Here is a 19,683-nt window from a genome sequence, read left to right as displayed (position 1 = left end):
TATGTGTTGTAGGCTACATTGCATTGCACCCATCTTCCTTTTCCATCTGGGTGTTGGTCAACACCAGTGAGGCAAGATTTTAAACTATGCCAGTCAGCATGACCCATGTCCTCATTCTGGCCTCCATGTAGGCTAAATTATAGCCCATTTCATTTAAGGTGATAGGCTATCCAATTTCAGAAATAGGCATAGGCCTAGGCTAGGCCTACTGTAAACAATAGTGAAGTGAATTGCTCAGCCTGCTTTTGTCCAATAAGCCTAGATGTAAATTCATGATGCAAAATAGGCCTGGTTGCAAACCCAGTGCTTAATGGCACATCGGCCTATGAATGGAATTGATCTGCCTAGGCTACTTGATGCAAGTTGCCAACATTTAACCCAAGTGTTGTCCTCTTCCACAGCTTGGCCTATGTAGCCTACATGATGTAGCCTACAGTCAACCCAATTGATTTGTTGCAACAGATGATCACTTCACCCTGACACCAAAGATCCGTGTTAACCCCTCTCTGCTGATAGCCAACATCCAGCCTACATCCTGTGTTCAGGCGATGCGACCGGCGGGTCAGGCCAGGCGCCAGGCGCCAGGCGGTCATCGGTCATCACCGCAACGCAACCTCATGAACCCACAATTCACTGCAGTATAGTGGTTGCCATGGAGAAAGCTGACAAGTGAAGGAGGAGGAGGAGGAACTAGACACGGCTGGCAACACCCACTTGAAACCATGTCTGCATCTCCAGCAGAAATTAAATGGAACCAAAACTGAGTTTATACCGGAACTTGCGTCTATTGCGTTTGATGTTAAATGTAAATGTCGTATAGCGGGATTCACCTTCTGGAACTATTTAAGATTAAGCAATTACCGGTGTCGGATTTCAGAACGCTAGTTAGCTAAGTGGTCAGCTTAGGTAGTGTTTTGGAAACATCGCTAGGCTTGCAAGTGGGAGGAGGCGGCGTACACACCCGAATCCCCCGTGGTCATTTTAAACCGTTGCCGGCGAAAAATAAGCATCGAAACATGAAACGCTATCATGGGTATCCATAAAAGAATATTTTTAAATATCGAACCATATCATCATCAATTTGAGAATGCCCGATCGACGATGCTATGAAAGCCCCGACAGTGCCTGATCAGGGCCTGCTTTTTCGATCTGGAAATTTCTTGAGTGGGGTAGCTATTCGTTTTTTTCCCTGGCAAGCTAGCAAGCTAGATCGCTAGCATAGATTTAGCTAGCATTTTCGCTGCATCCCTGGCTATCACCGTTAGCAGAACGATGCGGACTTTATGGATGCATTGAGTTTCGCAGGACCAGTTTGGTGTCTTTGATATCCGCTTTTTGTCATATCAAGCAAAGTCATTTGTATTTAGCGAGCAGTATTTTATGGACCTGTCCATTAGCTAGTGCAGGCTCGCAGCAAAATGTTGAATTTGAGACGGCTGTTGCGGTTATCAAACCGCTCCTTTTTGGCCTTCATTTTTTTCTTTTCAATGTCTACGACCTGCTTGTACTTCATCTATGTGGCTCCTGGTATAGGTGAGTTTCATCCCCCTCTGACTTTATAGTTAATTAATGTTATCATATGAGCTCTTCATTCACTGTTTGTTTGAAACCACTTAGCAATTTTAGCTAGCTAGCTAATACAATCAAACACATACCACTGCTAAGCTCCCGCTAGTTAAATTACCCCTAAGCCAATTGGCTAGACTTCATTCATTCTAAAGGCAGCACTAGCCATAGCATGTAGATAGGTGTCCTAGCTTGTCAGCTAGTGTTCCACCTAGTCAGCTGTTTGCAAAGAATCCCAGCTCATTCATTTTTATCGTTGATGTAGTATTTGGGTAACGGTACATCAGTCATGTAGCCGCTGTTATCGGTATTATGAGATGGCATATCACAGAAGTGATAAACTATATGGCGCTAGCTATCCAGTAGGCTCGCAAGGTGGTTGTGAAGTTAATGATTTATTTGCGCATTGTGGACAGCATCTAGTATCCGCCTGGTGGGGTGAAGTGTTGTCGAGTGTAATCTTGATGATCTAAGTAACTGTTTAATTATACGCCTCATTGGTGTAACCCTAACCTGTCTGTGGCGGTCTGTGGTGTAAATTACAGTCTGATAGTAACAGGAAACGTGACTGTTACCCTGGTCGTCAAAATATTTAATTCCGGGGTAGGCCTGTTGTAATGTTAACGGTATATTGTAACGGTATTACAGATAACATTAGGCATATGTTATAAATAGCATGTCATATACAGGTAAAGGAAAGCTAGGCCCAACCTTTTACAGTCTATGGGCCCAACACACTTTGCCCCCTACATTAGAATTACATTACTGCCATGATTCACAAGGGCCTGTTGTTTGATGAGTTAAACTTTATGAAGGATGTTGTATTGGAGATCTTGATAGACATCGCTTATGGATGGGATCCTATTTTCGAGCATTCATTTATGGTTGAAAATCTCAAGTGATAGGCCTTTGTGTATGATGTGTGTGAGCTCTAGAGCTTTTAACCAAGAGGCAGAAAATCTACTTTTACATGAGCTTATCTTATTCAACATGCAAGCAATTCAGGCCGCAGTGCTACCTACCAGTGAATGGGACAGCTAATCTTTCTTGTGCAGTGCCCCATGGTCCTTATCTTGGAAAAAAGCAAGACCATGAGAAACTGTCCCTGTGAGAGCTGGCCCCACTTCCCTTTTCTTCTCAGTTTGTGAGGTCTCTCGGGCTGATGTCTGATGGCTTATATTATTTGTTTTTGCTTATATTATGGATCTCAAGGTTTAATTGTAGCATTTGTAGTATACTAGTTGAATGGCAGAAATTAATCGTTTTTGGCAGTCACTTCCGTTTTGATTTCAGACCTTCTGGTTGTTCCTTGTCAAGTAAGATATATTGACTAAAGCAAACGTTGCGTTATATCGGGGGTCAGGCTCAGTTGGTGCGTAGGAAGGGTACTGCCACTGACGGGTCATATCCCTCTGAGCATCGACATGTGGTGCACGAGTCGGCGAAGCAAAGAGAGACATCATGTGGTTGAGTGACTGGGACGGGGAGGGGTCAGGTAGTGTGTCTGTGTGTGTGTGTGTGTGTGCGCCTGCTGCCTAGCCATGAGGAAAAACCTGCAGGCAATTTAACCCTCTCAAAACAATGCTTGACTCGGTGTATACGTGACCCAAACATTTCAGTATTTGCATCTGTTCTCATGATTGCTTGCATTCTGGGTGCCAACCGTCCAGAGCACCCACTGATTTAGCTAATTATACCCTAACTTTTAAGGTGTGGCTTATAATGAAAGAAGTGAAGCTATAGTGAGCCTGAGTATAGCGTGTGCTGTTTTAGTGCGCTAGTAATGGTGTATCAAACCCTCATCACTATGGGAGTGCATGTAAGTAGCCTAGCTGTGGCTGATTTGAGGCAGCCTGTATCAACATGGCTTCATACGGCAGACAGACCACTTGACCGGACATTTTTTAGCCCACCACTCTTTGTAAGCTTTAAAGTTAGGCTCATGCTGTTGGGTAGACGTTGGGTTTGCCTATGTGTATGCTGCTGATGTTTCGATATAGCAGTGTGCTTGTTAGGACTGCTCAGTTTGCAATCAGCTGCAATAAGCGGTCACATGGCAAGCAGAGAGCCAGAGCCAGGGGAGATGTTCTTTAGTCAGACAGATGTTAAAGTAGTGAAAGTCTCCCCTGGGATCTACTGGTGCGGTTTCAGCTTTGGTCATTTTACCGAGCAGGTGTTTAGAAGAATTCAGAATTGGCCAGGGGATTATGATATATAGAGTGTGTCTGTGTGATGCATGCAAGGGCAACAAACACATAAGAATTGAAGGGCTAGGCCTACGTGTTGCTGTATGCAGTTTGGCAGAACTTGTTCTCGGTTGACGATCGCGTTCCATATCACTGGAAATGTGAGTAGTAACCTAAAATTCTATCGAACATGGACTGAGGTGGATGGATGTTTGTTTTCTGCTTTAAACCTGCCAGATATCAACACATTTGCCTGGAGTCAGCTCATGTACGGTAGTCCACATTGGGAAATAGCCTTTTTGCAGATCTACCCTTTCTTCTTATACGCATGAACTCACAAGACCAAATTAAAGTGTCAGACTTTTTGTCACCACCACCCAGAAACCCTGTGGTTTCCTTCCTGCTCTTGCGTCTGACTGTTGACATGTTATGCGTGTGATGGCCTACTTACAGAGCTGTGGTCGATGACTTCAGGAGTTTGGTGAGCTGGCCTTGGTTGGCACAGTCAACCCTGATGTGATGCAAACCAATGGAGTCACGTGCTGCTGTTGGTTAGTTATAGTTGAAGGCTACAGTGAGAGCCAGAAGATTTTGTTTGTGTTGCTTTGGGATATTCTTTAGCGGAATTGCATCATAGTTGTGAAAGTTTAGTCAGCAATGCAAATGATAGGGAACTACTAAGAATAAAGTACAGCGACTAAGAATTCCTTTAAATAGCAATGATAGGCCTAACAACAACACCAACAACAACAACAACAACACAGTCTGCTGGCCACCATTGCATTGTAGGAAATGCATAATATTGATATGGAAGACAATGTACAGTATTTCACTTGACTCCGATAAATGTAACTCAAAATGGTATTTAAGTCTTGAGATAGCAGTATCAATGCTGTCTTTGGAAAGAGCATCAGAATCAGATGTTTTTGTCATATGATAAGCATTGGCGTATACTTCATGCTTCACTGAGAGTAGGGCACAACTTAGTTAGTCACAACTTAGTTTGACAGTTTGCGATGACACAAGCTGTCTGTTTTGGCCTCACAGCAACAGACTTCAGAACACAGGATCATCTGTAGTTCATGCAACCCTTGCTGTCATATTAGCAACCATGAAGGATTAATATAAAAGTTGACTGTGTTATGCTGCCCAAGCACAGAAGGGGAAAAAATGTGTGTGTGTGAGAGTTTTGATAAAGGTCACTTAGATGGGGCAACTTTGATGGCACTAGTCCTTGAGCAGCCTTTAATTTGAGTTCACTTCACTGCTTAGACAGGGTCCATTTCACACCTATCCTCTGGTAGGGAAGGCCCCTGAGAGTAATGTTACTATTTTAGTTTAATGCACTCAGGTACATAAACACAGGCCACACTCATTTCAAGCGCCCTATTGGACAACTTTGACAGCACACAAGCTATTTATGTATTGCAAAATGTCTTGTTTTGTGCTGTATAACGCTGTTATTATTATTATTATTATATATTATCTTTTGCAGTTTGATCCACCAGTTTTTTTTAAACATTGTCTCACCTTGTACAACTTCTTCTGCTTGACATATTCCAGTTTAGATTGGCATTGGTGTAAACTATGTCCAGTTTGGCAGACATGGTCCGTTTCTGCACATGAAAGACTGGCCATTAGTTCAGATATGTGAATTTCTCTCTCTCTCTCTCTCTCTCTCTCTCTCTCTCTCTCTCTCTCTCTCTCTCTCTCTCTCTCTCTCACCTTCTGGTTTGTATCTCAAACTTAAGCCTGCAGTTTGGATTCTTGGTTCGTGTTGTCTATCCCAATGTTTTACTGAACACATCGTTGAATGCCAATTGAGGGGACATGGCCCAATTCTAATTAAGATGTGAAAATGAGTGATTGACACAGAGGAAGTGATGTAATTTACAGTATATGCTTGCCAGCATGAAGACTATAAAAAACTCAGCCCATTCTACTGCAACATATGATGAATGAAAATTCATATGCACTAATTCACCGATATGTTATCGTTATCACATGTTTGCGGATTCATTTTCCACATATAGAGCCGAAGTTTTCAAATGAACTTGGCTGCCAGTGCTTTCAGTTCGTTCTGTCTCAGGAACTCGAGTAGCGTATCTGAGAGGCACAAAGGTAAAAAAAAAGTGTGTACAGTATGTAGTCTAAGCTACACCTAACATCAGTCTTGTGACACTAGTCACGTACTGTTAATGCAAGCAAAGTTTTCCTTTGTGATTGCGATAGATATCAGTGGCTGAAAGGTTACCTTGCTGATATTGGCAATACATAACACATTTAAGGCCACTGTGCAGTTGTCATGTCAGCAATGTGTGTGTGTGTGTGTGTGTGTGTGTGTGTGTGTGTGTGTGTGTGTGTGTGTGTGTGTGTGTGTGTGTGTGTGTGTGTGACAGGTGATGGAAGGGGCCTGCACTGCATACACAAAGCTATTTTTTTTATCTCACTGCTAAAAGTAATCACACAAAACGTTTTTGAGAGTTTTCTTTTAAAGGTACACTATGCAAGATTTCCACCTTAATATAACCTTTACGAAGCCAGTTTGATGGTAAACAAATTTGTGATGGGGGAAGTGTTCACATAGCTATACAGCGTAGCTCAGCAAGTAGCAAGTGACAGGTCTGTGCTGGTGAGAAGGCATGTATCATATGAGTGCTCAATGGTGTTTTTTGCCCCCAACGGCACCTTCCAGGCAGCACAGCCTAAAAGGCACTACCTTTACCCTATTCCTAACCTTAACCCCCTCAACCCTCATCCTACCCCTAAACTGAGGGGAGTAGTGCCTTGAAGGCAGCGCTGCCTGGAAGACACCATTGAGGGCATATAATACCAAAGACCCAAATGACTACTGTGATGGATGAGAGATAAATAAAGATGTCACACTACAAAGCAAATAGCTTAGTAATGGAATATACTACGTATATGCTGATGCAGTTTCTTTGCTATGTATTTGTATCTGTATGTTATAGTGATTTAGGAGTTCTCTCGACCATGCTCCTTCTAATGGCCTGTGCAGATTTCAGATTTTGTCATAGCCAACAAATTTCCAGTGTCCAAATTTCCAGAAGTTGCGAGTGACCCGACCATTATTTTTTAGAAGTTTCTCCAAAGTCCACCATTTAGGATGGTCTTTTAGCCTTTTTTGTAAATGTCGTACAGGCCCAGGAGAAGTTATCGCAAAGCCATGAGTGAACCAGTCCAACAGTAGGGCAATGGGCTCATTCAGATGTAGAATGAGAGACTTGAGGGACCTCACACTTCTGCATGCTTGATTCATCTCACACATGGGTTGGATAAGATATAAACTACGTAGTATAAACCACATTTCCGACAACTTCAGGTGTGCCACTTTTACTTGCACTAAACCCTGCACAGACATACTGTAGGAATAAATCCATCTGAGAATAACAGTTGTCAGTGACTTAATGTATTCTTTCAGTGCTAATCTCTTTCTCTCTCCATCTTCCTCTTGTCCTCTCTCTTCCTCTCTCTCTCTCTCTCTCTCTCTCTCTCTCTCTCTCTCTCTCTCTCTGTCCCTCTGACACTGACATGGTCTTGTCTTGTCTCTTTCTCTCCCTCTCCCACAGCCAACACATACTACTTCATGGTACAGGCCCAGGGGATGATATTGAGGAATAACGTGCGGACATTTGGCCAGATGATCCGGCTCTACACCAATAAGAACAGCACGCTCAATGGGACAGGTGAGTACCTCAGCCTATCACAGACCCTGACCCTGTCATGTGATGCCATCGTCTGGACCTTCTTGACGGACAAAAGTGGACCATCGCCAGCTCTTCTCTCCTCCCTGTGTCGCCCGCTTTGATCGGCTGGTCCTCTTGCGGCACAGTCCGCCATTTCAGCCCTTTTAGTCTGACATTGAAGAAGGGTAGTGCTTTGAGATAAGTCTGTAGGGAAGCTGTATCAAGTGGCATTCAGCAGTTTGTTTATCAGGGCAGATTCATCTCTGTCTAAGTCCCGAGTGCTGTGCTAGAGGCATGAAAGGATGAGCTTATTTCAGCTCTGTTTCACTCAAGTCTAGTGCTCCCATTTCTCTGATGTGTCTGAACGCTGTGGCCTCACTGGCCTGTATCAATAAGGATTGTCTGTGTCTGTGTCTGTGAAGCTGCATAGTATACATTTTAAAGGCTATTCACAAAGTGTGTGTGTGTGTGTGTGTGTGTGTGTGTGTGTGTGTGTGTGTGTGTGTGTGTGGGGTGTGACAGATTACCCAGATGGGAACAACTCCAGTGAGTATGTGGTCCAGCCTACCACGTACCTCCCTGAGAACTTCACCTACTCATTGAACCTGCCCTGCCCAGAACGCCTGCCCTCTATGAGTGAGTATCTGCCAAAGGCCTGTCACTCACTATGTTGGTTTGTGACGGTGTTTGTCTGCGTGTATTTGTGTTTTGATGTGTCGTGTCTGTTTTTTGCAGAGGGCCCCATTGAGGTAAACATGACCGAGTTTCCTGTAGAGGAGCTGGAGATCAAGTTCAAGCAGCTGGGCATTCAGTACGGAGGCCACTGGAGACCGACGGACTGCCAACCCCGCTGGAAGGTGCATAACGCTGCTATATACGCGTAGTAGTATGTTCAGTATGCGGGGCGTAAAGTTCTCAGGCACTGTGCCGGAATTCACACACGGGCAGACTTGGTTAAGATATAAACCACGTAGTATAAACCACATTGCAGATAGCTTCAGGTGTACCACTTTTGCTCATGCTAAATCCTGCACAGACAGAGAAATAAACCTGTCTGAGAATAAGGGCCTGTCCCATTTCCCGCCTCATTTCATGTGTTCCTGTTTAGAGTTAGGGTGTCCCATTACTTTAGGGAGCAAGGGATAGTGCTATTTTCCCCTTAAAATCAACCCTAAAAATATAGTGAGCTCCGATGCAGGATTAAAACGCAGTGGAAAATGAAATGACCAATGCTGGGAAGGAACACCTTTGTTATAAGTATATTTTGGCAAATTAGCATGTTAAAATTTCGAAATATGTTAGTTTGAACTCAAGTTTTGTGTTTGTCGAGTTTTGAACACTAATGTTGGAAAATATATTACAAAGCTACGGTATCGGACTATGGCCATTATATCCCGAGTGCTTCGAGAGAGCCTGCCCATCAAATATACATTTGATCTGGGTCGCTTTGTCAATATTCAGGATGTGTGTTGTGGTGTTCGCATCCACACGAATAGTGTTCAGTCAGACATAGATAAACTAACACAGCCTACGCAACAGGCCACACAACCGCTGGAACCAGCGTTTTCGTGAATGAAAATAGCTGTAGGCTACTCCCGGATAAAGCGCCCACGCTGCACGTGACGTAGGCGTTCGCTACACTTATTAATTTGCCTGTAGAGATTTCGTTTCTCAGGGAAAGCTCTTCACCCCCACTTACCTCGTCGAGGGGACTTTGCTGTCGAGGGCAAAACCAAGAGGAAGTTTTAAGGGAGGAGAAATGGAACAGGCCCTAATAGTTGTCAGTGACTTACTGTATACTTTCAGCGTTTATTAATCTCTCTCTGTCTCTCTTCCTCTGTCTTCCTGTCATCCCTCTCTCTCTCTCTCTCTCTCTCTCTCTTTCTCTCTCTCTCTCACAGGTGGCTGTTCTCATCCCCTTCAGGAATCGTCATGAGCACCTACCCATCCTGCTGCTGCACCTCACACCCATACTGCAGCGCCAGAGACTTCAGTTTGCCTTCTACGTCATCGAGCAGGTATATACACACACACACACACACACACACACACACACACACACACACAGTCATAAACTCTCAATATGCACAGTCTGAGAGCCTAAAACTCACACCAGTGCTGCAGTGCCTGAGGCTTCAGTTTGCGTTCTACGCCATTGAGCAGGTATACACACAGACACACACACACACACACACACACACACACACACACACACACACGCACACGCAGTCATAAACTCTCAATATGCATAGTCTGAGAGCCCAAGCACTCCCACCAGTGCTGCAGTGCCTGCAACTTCAGTTTGCCCTCTGTGTCATTAAGCATGTGTATACACGCACAGTACTCACACACAGCACCACTTTCAATGCCTCCTTCCATAACATATGATAGTACTGTACACATGGACTTGAACGTGCACTTGCCTGCATACTACTCTCATGTGCCATGTGCACTCTCTCAGTGCTGCCCCCTGCTGTGCTGTGCAGGTTCTGCTGTTAGCGTCACAACAAAGTGAAGGCGACAGTTGGATTTTAGCGTAATTGCTTTGTTATTGGAATGAATGTGTGGCTGCCACTGCAGTCAGTTGATAATCAAATTAGCGTTAACCCTTAACCATCAATCACTTAATGAGTTAATTGTGTTCTGCCATTGAATCTGTTCCACATCCAGTCACATTGTGTGCATTATTAATAGACTGGAGAGGAGAGATGATTCTGTTTGGATGAGGAAACTGTCAATGATGCATTCGACTGAATGTGAAGATTTATGCAAGCCCATTCTCAGATACGCACTGACAGTTGCTTCTGCACCTCAATTTTGTATTTTGTGTGTTCATATAACACTTTCATTTTCCTTACCCAGGTCACTGTAAGACAATATGTAAATACCAAAGACTAGGAACAAGGTGGTTAGTTAAGCTTTGCCTTGATAAATGTTTCAGACAGTAACCCAACCTGTGTGTGTGTGTGTGTGTGTGTGTGTGTGTGTTGTAGACGGGTACCCAGCCCTTCAACCGTGCGATGCTGTTTAACGTGGGATTTCGTGAGGCCATGAAAGACCTGGACTGGGACTGCCTGGTCTTCCACGACGTGGACCACATCCCCGAGAACGACCGCAACTACTACGGCTGCACCAACATGCCTCGGCACTTCGCCGCCAAGCTGGACAAGTACATGTACATGTAAGTCTCCAAATCGATCGCGCGGTCTCATTCACTCTCTTTTGCTGTCACTCACTGACACACACATGCACACACGCACACACGCACACACACACACACACAGTCACATACACACACAAAAAGCAGTCTTCTAATGCCACAAGCTTCCTCTGTGTCGATACTGTGGCAGTGTGTCTGCTTGGATGTTGAATATTCACTCCAGGCGGTCTTTAGAGATGACGTCCTTCTCCCACCAGTGTATTGCCTAACATGTCACGATGCCACAAAGCTAGATCTCATCGGAAATAAAAGAACAGTCTCTCTGAGTTCATCTTTTTTTTTTAAACACTTTTTGCTTCATGTTTGTATCTAGAGAGCCCTACTTCTGTCCTCTGTCAGTTCTGTGAAAAATACGTACTGTCTACTTGTAAGCTCTATACTTTTTGGGTCTTTGCTCTTGTTTGGCCTTCTGGTTTGGCCGTGGCCTAGCCTGAAGTAAATCTCACGGCCGCCGTGTCCGTTACAGTCGTCTCAATTACAGTGAGTGAAACGCTGATCTGCACATTGTAGTACTCGCCAATGCAGGCGTAATCATTGGGTGCACCTTGTTATTTCGCTGAGGGATTGGATAGGATTGCATTGTTTCCAAAGGAGCTTTTTGGGTTTTTTTCTCCCTTCAACCTTCAAACTTCAACCTCCAACCTGCTCATAGTTTTGTCATGCTGGGCTGGTGTGTGTGTGTGTTTTGAGTACTTTGTGTCTTGGTTAGCGCTCATGCAGTGGACCTGTCCCCATTGTTCTTCCCCTTACTGTGTGTGTGTGTGTGTGTGTGTGTGTGTGTGTGTGTGTGTGTGTGTGTGTGTGTGTGTGTGTGTTCTTTGGGCTACTTGTATGTAGAATGTGAGCCATACATACAGTTGCCTGACTGGAGAAGGGCCTACTGTATGTGTGAAACCCTCTGTCCCCTTTGTCTTCTCCTTAAACATGGAGGGAGGATGTGTGTGCGTGCATGCATGCTCGTGTAACACACGTGTGTGTGTGTGCGGGTGTGCAACTCAGTAATATTTAGCCCTGTCTTTTGTCACCCCTTGTTGCCAGGTGACAGCTGAGGGTAAGAATTTATTTTCTTTCTTTTTCTTTCTTTTCCTTTCTTTTCCTTTCTTTTATTTTGTTCTGTTCATTCTGAGCCTACAGTTGTAAGGGCTGAGGTGGTGTGGGAGCTCCGCTGTGTGTGCGTGCGTGCGTGTGTGTGTGTGTGTGTGAATGTGTGTCTCTTGGTGTCTCTGTGAGGGAACATGAGGAGTGTGTGTTTCCCTAATGCCTTGTGTTTGTCCTCAGCCTGCCCTATAACGGCTTCTTCGGGGGTGTCAGTGGACTGACGGTGGAGCAGTTCCGCAAGATCAACGGTTTTCCCAATGCATTCTGGGGCTGGGGAGGAGAGGACGACGACCTGTGGAACAGGTACGTGTGTGTGTGCATGCGTTTGGACATGCATGTGTACTGTACATGAGTGTGTGTGTGTATGCGTGTGTGTGAGATGGAGAGAGAATGGTGTGTTATGTTGTGATGTAACTTGTTCTCTCTCTCTCTCTCTCTCTCTCTCTCTCTCTCTCTCTCTCTCTCTCTCTCTCTCTCTCTCTCTCTCTCTCTCTCTCTCTACTGTCCTAGGGTGTCCTATGCTGGCTACAATGTAACACGACCCGAGGGAGAGATTGGCAAATACAAGTCCATTCCACACCATCATCGAGGGGAGGTGCAGTTCTTGGGCAGGTAGGCACACACACACACACACACACACACACACACACACACACACACACACACACACACACACACAAATATACAAATACACACACACACACATATGTACGTTCATATACACACACCACCTGATGTTCATGCACACCAACTCATTTCCCACGCCGCCATAAATCAGTGTGTAGACACATGTCATACAAACACACACACACACACACACACAGACATACCCAATGTCATGTCATGTACTCACACACTCTCTGACATGATATGGCTCTCTCTATATGTCCTACTCACCTGCAGTTCAGTTCATCTCAGGCAAGCACACATGTGTTTGTGTGTTTCCCGGGGGGGGGCAAATATGGTTTTGTGATAAGAAGTTCTGTTCCTCTGTACCCCTGAGGACACTAATCATTTCTGTGTTTGCTGATTCGTCACAGTCCATATTGCAGTCCATATGTGTGTCTGTAACCTTTGTTTATTACACGGCTCTCTAGAATGTTGAGAGAGCTCCCATTCACTTTGAATGGGCCTCCCCAACGTTCTGCGGTGAATAATATACAGTGCCTATAGAAAGTTATCATACCCTTTTGAAATAGTTACTTTTTTGTCTTACAGCCTGAAATCAAAACCCATTTAAAAAAAAAAAATCTTTTCCAGTTTTATTTACAAATGTAGCTGTACAACATCAAAATAATGAAAAAAAAGTCAACAGTTCTGAAAATTAATAAAAAATTAAAAACTAGAATAACAGGGTTGGAAAAGTCATCATACCCCTGACTTAATACTTTGTAAAGCTTCCTTTTGCTTTCATTACAGCCATCAATCTGTTTGGATATGTCTCTATTATAGCTTTGCACACCTAGATAGGGGAATATTTGCCCAATTTTCCGTGCAGAAATGTTAAAATTTAGTCAAATTCTGTAGGGAATGGCGATGGACTGCTCTCTTCAAGTCAATCCACATATTTTCTATAGGATTTAAGTCAGGGCTCTGACTTTGCCACTCAAGGATATTCACCATCCTATCCTTAAGCCACTGCTTTGTTCTTTTGGCAGTATGTTTAGGATTTTTGTCGTGTTGGAAGGCGAATGACCTCCCCATCCTCAGCTGTTTAGGAGACGGACGCAGGTTTTCCTCAAGAATTTTGGTGTACTTGGCAGCATCCATTTTCCCTTCTATCCTGACCAATTGCCCAGTCCCCGCTGAAGAGAAACATCCCCAAAACATAATGTTGCCCCCACCATGCTTCAAAGTAGGTATGGTGTGTTTTGGGTGTGTTTGGGTGTGTATACTGTGTTTGGTTAGTGCCTGGAGCTCAGTCCAAAAACTTCAATCTTAGTCTCCAAAAAGTTCAATCTTAGTCTCATCTGACCATATAAGCTTTTTCCACATGGTAGTAGAATATTCCAGATGTGTTTTTGCACTGAACTCCAAGCGCAATGTTTGGCGAAAACCAACACAGTACACCACCCAAAACACACCATACCTAGTGTGAAGCATGGTGGGGGCAACATTATGTTGTGGGGATGTTTCTTTTCAGCAGGAACTGGGCAATTGGTCAGGATAGAAGGGAAAATGGATGCTGCCAAGTACACCCACATTCTTAAGGAAAACCTGCGTTCCTCTCCTAGACAGCTGAGGATGGGGAGGTCATTCGCCTTCCAACACGACAATAATCCTAAACATACTGCCAAAAGAACAAAGCAGTGGCTTAAGGATAGGATGGTGAATATCCTTGAGTGGCAAAGTCAGAGCCCTGACTTAAATCCTATAGAAAATATGTGGATTGACTTGAAGAGAGCAGTCCATCGCCATTCCCTACAGAATTTGACTAAATTTTAACATTTCCGTACGGAAAATTGGGCAAATATTCCCCTGTCTAGGTGTGCAAAGCTATAATAGAGACATGTCCAAACAGATTGATGGCTGTAATGAAAGCAAAAGGAAGCTTTACAAAGTATAAAGTCAGGGGTATGATGACTTTTCCAACCCTGTTATTCTAGTTTTAAATTTTTTATTATTTTTCAGAACTGTTGACTTTTTTTTCATTATTTTGATGTTGTACAGCTAAATTTGTCAATAAAACTGGAAAAGATTTTTTTAAAAATGGGTTTTGATTTCAGGCTGTAAGACAAAAAAAGTAACTATTTCAAAAGGGTATGATGACTTTCTATAGGCACTGTATATAACCACCGTTGAAAGTATATAATGACCGCTGTCAATGGCAACGGGTTTTGTGCTTCTAATTCACGTATATCATATCAATCCGCAACAAAGCCGTTCGCTGGTTGCAATGGAATTTCATTGAAAGTTACCAAGTATGTTGCCAGGCAACACCTAACAACTGTCAGCTGTGGCAAACTATTTATTTTGCTAGAAGTTAGCGGAAGCCACCAAACGGTAGCAAAGTCATTGCCAAAGACACATTGAGTTAAGTTTCATTTCTCGTTTTGGCAAGTAGCCGTTATCAACACTGTCATCAGCACTGTCACCCTGCAAAATGAATGTTTGCATCACATTCGTGTTCACTGTTTTTGATATGCTGGGTATCACTGTTTTGAGAAGTCTCATTTGACGATTCTTCGCATTTTATGCACAGTCTTCACTTATGACCGTGAGCACTGCCAAGTCATTGTCTCCCATGTCATATTGTTGGAGAGACTCCGGTTGACGCATGCCTCAGTTCTTTGCTGTCTTCCTAAAACCCCCCTTGCAACTACGGACTTGTGTGGCTTATGGCTTTTCTATCACTATACCTGGAACAGTTTCATCAAGTAAAGGCAAGCAATGAGAAATGAGATTTATAGATGATAATTTCTTCCGACAGTATATATTTCCTCTATCAGAGTGGTTATAGAGGTTTTAGAAACAGTATATTTACGGTGTTCCTTTTGCAACTCCCGGTTAGTAGTATTAGTAGAGGAGTGTGTGTGTGTGTGTGTGTGTGTGTGTGTGTGCGCGTGCCACCTAATGAGGAACACAGGCGAGTTGTGGTGTGTGGGACTCCAACTGGTTCATCTTTTAATTGGCTTTCTTCCTCTCTTCCACTCCTTCCTGTCACTATACTCTATTCACACCATACACATTTACTCCCTACATCCCTCTCTGGTTTATCATCCCCCTCTCTCTACACCTATTTATCTCTCACTTTCTCTTTCCTCTCTCCTTTTCTCTTTCTCTATCTTTTTCTCTCTCTCTTTCCCTCTCTCATTTTCACTTTCTCTTTCCCTCTCTCATTTTCTTTTTCTCTATCTTTCTCTCTCTCTCTCTCTCTATCACTCTCTCTCTTTCCCTTTCTCTCTCTCTCTCAGATATAAGTTGCTGCGCTACTCAAAGGAGCGCCAGCACCTGGATGGCCTGAACAATCTGAACTACACGCCGGAGGTGTCCACCTCCAGCCTCTACAAGAACATCAGTGTCAACCTGCACCCTGAGCTGGCTCCGATTGCAGACTACTGAACGCATGACACACACACACACACACACACACACACACACACACTCACACGCTCATGTCTGATATGCTCCACCCGGGGGTGTGTGTGTGTGTATATGTGTGTTTGAGTGTTTGAGTGTGTGAGAGTGAGAGTGAGAGAGAAAGGAAGGAAGGGAGGGAGGGAGGGAGGGCGGCCGGAGAGTTAGAGAGTGAGAGAGGGAGAATTAGGAAAAGGGTGGGCAAAATAAACTGATCCAAGTGTTAATGGTTTGGACGCATTTCAGTTTCAAGTCAGTTTTGAATGTGTTTTTTTTTTTTGGTTTTGTTCGTTTTTTGGTCCAAGGTGTGTCTTATCAGTTTCTGTATGGGTATGGAGTCAGATTGAGGGGGCAAGTAAAGGTTTGTATGCGAGCGTGTGTGTATATCTTGTAGGATTTCATGGCGATTGTGTGGTGTGTACAGGGCACTTGGTCTCGTCCAAATGTCAATGTGTAAATAATGCGGGGTGGTGTTGGATGGGACAGCTGAGCAAGGGAGGGGGAAAAAAACAAAAAAAGATATATCCGTCTGATTGTGTGTCTGCAGACTTGGTCGATGTGTGAGAATACCTCATGTATGAATTTGTGTGTGTGTGTGTGTACATGCCTGTACGCTGTGCCTGTGCCTGTGTGTGTGAGAGTACTTGTGCTTTTCTGATTCTCACTGCATGTCATTGCTGGCTTTACGCGACTTATGTCCACATTACACTACAAGCCAAGAGGCGGGGAGTGCCAGAATCAACCAATCGGATGTTTACTGCAAAGCCTTAACCTAACACTCATAGGCTCTTTCACCGCTGTTTCCTGTCAATCACTTGCTTTCACCCACTCAGCAGAAAGTGCCGCCTCTCGGCTGCCTCTCAGAAGCCAACAGACTCTTTTTCTTCTTTGTTTGTTTATTTTCTTTTGTTGCAGTGAATATCTTAAAGGAAAAAAAAGACCTTTTAGTTGCCAGGAAGTGAAATGGTTTGATTTATATGTGTTGCAAATTGATGAAATATTTTTTATTAGATTTGTTTTCTTTTGTATTTATTTTTTCATGTTTTATTTAAGTATTTGAAGCACTCCTGTGTCGTGTTGCATTCCGTGAACAGGGCATTGGTGTGTATACGCGTCTCAGTGTGTGTAAGTGTGTGAGTGTGTAGATGTTTATGGGCCGATATGAATTTGCAAGTGATCCGCTTGCACAAGTTCACTCCCATCTGACTAGCGTGCGCGTGCACACACACACTCTCACGCCCACCTCTGCCTTTGACATTCTTGTATCTCACTCTTCACTCTTCTTTTGGCAGCTATGTAGATTCCCCTTCATTTTGTTTTTCTGTTCGAGTCCCCTCTTTTAAGAGGAGAGTGAGACGATCAAAGCGAGCAGGTGTAGTGGGCAAAGAGAAGAAGCAAGAGAGGGGCCGTTTTTAAAACAACAGCAACAAACAACAACAACAACAATAACCACAAAACAACAACACACTGTTGTGCATGCCTTACTCTTCTCTGCTTTCTTATTCTTTTTGATATCGTGTCATCTGAGTTGCGGGGAGCTTTCTTTCAGCTGTAGTGTCTTCTCTCCTTTTAAAGTGCACTACATAACATGAGGAGAAGCAGAGAGAGGGTGAGTGGAGATGGTCCCTCCTTGCTCTGGGGGATTTAGGGGGGGTGGGGTGGGGTGGGGCGGTGTAATGGGGGTCATAGCTGCTAAACACCCCTTATTGGGTGTAGCGTGTGTGTGAGTATGTGTCTGTGGAGTGCATTGTGTACTCTGTTCAGTTGTACTTGTGTGTGTGTGTGTGTGTTTATTGCTTTGCATTGCGGTCTGTCGGACAGCTGGGCCAGGATGAGAGAGCGCTTGCTCGCGCTCTTGAGTGGCCCCTGGGCCATGAAGACTTTTCGCCCGTGAAGCTTTGAGCTCTTTGTGACCAGTGTGCCAGCGCTCAGCAGATAGAGCTCTCTCTCTTTCTCTGTCTGTCTGTCTGTACATAGTTTTTTCCATTTTCTGTATTTTAAGCTTTTTAAAAGTTATCTTTGTGGGTATGGATGTGTGTGTGTGTGTGTATGTGTGTGTGTGTGTGTGTGTGTGTGTGTGTGTGAGAGAGAGAGCGAGAGGTTCAGCCGTTGATTGTCTTTTTTTTTTTTTTAATTCTTCGGTTGATGTTTGTGTTATTTATCATATCGGTGTTGATTGGTGAGCGATAACTGCTGATCCAGGCATCCCAGGGTGCTTTGCAGTCAGATGTGTTTTGCCGCTTCCAGGTGCATTAGCTCCAGGAAGTACTTTGAGGTACGAGGAAGGACTTGGTGCTTTTTTTTTTTCTTTTTTTTGAAATAGTTCTAGGCTAAGGGTAGTACTGGGTAGCCATATCCTGCTGTTTACATAGAAACGGTTGCCAAGGCAGGAGAGGTAAAGTCTGTATTTGATTTGGCCCTGTCTCTACGGGTTTCACAATCGTCAGCGTACACATCTGACCAATGATAACGGAGAACGAATAATTCCAAATAGACTTTTTTAAAAAGTGAAGTGCACATATCTGTTGTTTGTGTTGGTGTGTCCGGTGCCAAAGTCAGTTTCTCTTTTTCCTTTCCCTCTTCCCTTCCTCTCCTCCTCCTCTTTCTCCTCCTCCTGCACTGAAAGCTTATCTAATAATGGGAGATTTGATCTTTTTAGATGAGTGTGTGTGTGTGTGTGTGTGTGTGTGTGTGTGTGTGTGTGTGTGTGTGTGTGTGTGTGTGTGTGTGTGTGTGTGTACTGTTTGCGTACACAGGAAGCCCAAACATATTGCAGACAGAAAGAGTACTGTCATTGTATACATGTGACCTCGTTGTGGGCCTCCTTTTAGGTCTTGAAAGGCACAGTTGAGAATCCTACCAGTGTGTTAACGTTCCTCCCCCAGTCTCGTAATCTCTATGGGCACCGTCGCCCCGACGACAGAGCCCCGAGATTCTGCCAAACCTCTCTACATATCCCATTTCCACCTTTGGAGCTTGAACTTGAAAGGAGTTTGGGATCGGGGGAAGGGGTCGAGGGGAGACCGTTTGAGAAGGACCTTGTGGTGGACTGGGTATAGGCCAGTAGAGGCGGTGTGTTCACAAGCCTTTCACCATGATAGAGAGCCAACACACACAGACATGTGTAAAATTCCTGTGATGGGTGTATGTCGGACTCACTGCCAAGAGTAGTATGTTGTCTGAACCACAAATGGAACCCCACCCTTCCACACATATCCTGTGTTCAATGACGTAGCCCAAAAAATAAAAATAAACAACAAAAAAGAGGGGCTAAAAGACAAGATTATAAAGACGTATTCACTATTACAAAGCCGTAATGTAGAGTGTTACATTTTTTGCAGTATTCATATTTGTGCCTTGAGTTTATTTTCTTTTTTCACTTTCTTTTCATTTTTTTTTTTAAATAATAGGTGTTTTGTTTTTTCACTTCTGCATGGTTGCTGAGATGCGGTGTGCTAGTGTGGCTGGGGCTTTCACATGCCAATAGAGTGCACATTTATTTTTCAAAGGAACGAAAATAAAGACAATACAACAGTACAATAACTCATTTATCTGTCAAGGTGTCAGTCCGTTGGCCCTTTTAAAAAAAACAAGACAAAAAAAGCAATGAGAGTGGTGTAAATGGTTGAATTTCGGGCTGGGGTGGGGGGTGGTTATGGTCATGGATGGGTGTCTATCTGTATATCTGTTGCTTCTTGGGTCTGGTGGGATGGGGGTTGGGGGGGCTGGGCACTCTTTCACTGTAAGCACCCGTTTCCCTACGGGCCCGTTTTACTGTAACACCAATTTCAAATTCACAACTCTGTGACTGGCTGACTTGATTGACAGG

The 19,683-nt window shown here is 44.0% G+C and overlaps 1 protein-coding gene across 3 annotated transcripts; it reads left to right on the top strand.

Annotated features, from left to right (window-relative positions):
• Positions 1-709: 709 nt before the first annotated feature.
• On the top strand, positions 710-15,983 carry b4galt6 (UDP-Gal:betaGlcNAc beta 1,4- galactosyltransferase, polypeptide 6). 3 transcript variants are annotated; one of them, XM_062556492.1, is made up of 10 exons: positions 4,185-4,303; positions 5,316-5,873; positions 7,343-7,459; positions 7,982-8,095; positions 8,195-8,316; positions 9,361-9,477; positions 10,453-10,640; positions 11,958-12,080; positions 12,288-12,389; positions 15,692-15,983. In XM_062556492.1, the coding sequence occupies exons 2-10, from the start codon at positions 5,801-5,803 to the stop codon at positions 15,837-15,839; spliced, it is 1,104 nt and encodes a 367-aa protein (XP_062412476.1). In that variant the 5' UTR covers positions 4,185-4,303; positions 5,316-5,800; the 3' UTR covers positions 15,840-15,983. The 3 variants fall into 3 exon arrangements, with proteins under 3 accessions (XP_062412475.1, XP_062412476.1, XP_062412477.1); XM_062556491.1 differs by lacking the exons at positions 4,185-4,303; positions 5,316-5,873 and adding an exon at positions 710-1,533; XM_062556493.1 differs by lacking the exons at positions 4,185-4,303; positions 5,316-5,873 and adding an exon at positions 5,895-7,095.
• The last annotated feature ends 3,700 nt before the right edge of the window (positions 15,984-19,683 follow it).

The sequence above is a fragment of the Sardina pilchardus genome, chromosome 15, assembly GCF_963854185.1.
Source record: "Sardina pilchardus chromosome 15, fSarPil1.1, whole genome shotgun sequence".
Classification (NCBI taxonomy): Eukaryota; Metazoa; Chordata; class Actinopteri; order Clupeiformes; family Clupeidae; genus Sardina; species Sardina pilchardus.
The sequence above is the reverse complement of the archived record's forward strand: the minus strand, read 5'-3'. Positions and strand labels throughout refer to the sequence as shown.

What these genes read in the sequence shown, in the direction of transcription:
- b4galt6 (XM_062556491.1), top strand. Translation starts at nt 1,419, where the DNA reads ATGTTGAATTTGAGACGGCTGTTGCGGTTATCAAACCGCTCCTTTTTG. An exon ending in AGAACGCCTGCCCTCTATGA is followed by an intron (nt 8,096 to 8,194) that starts GTGAGTATCTGC and finishes TGTTTTTTGCAG; the next exon opens with AGGGCCCCATTGAGGTAAAC. An exon ending in GAGGTGCAGTTCTTGGGCAG is followed by an intron (nt 12,390 to 15,691) that starts GTAGGCACACAC and finishes TCTCTCTCTCAG; the next exon opens with ATATAAGTTGCTGCGCTACT.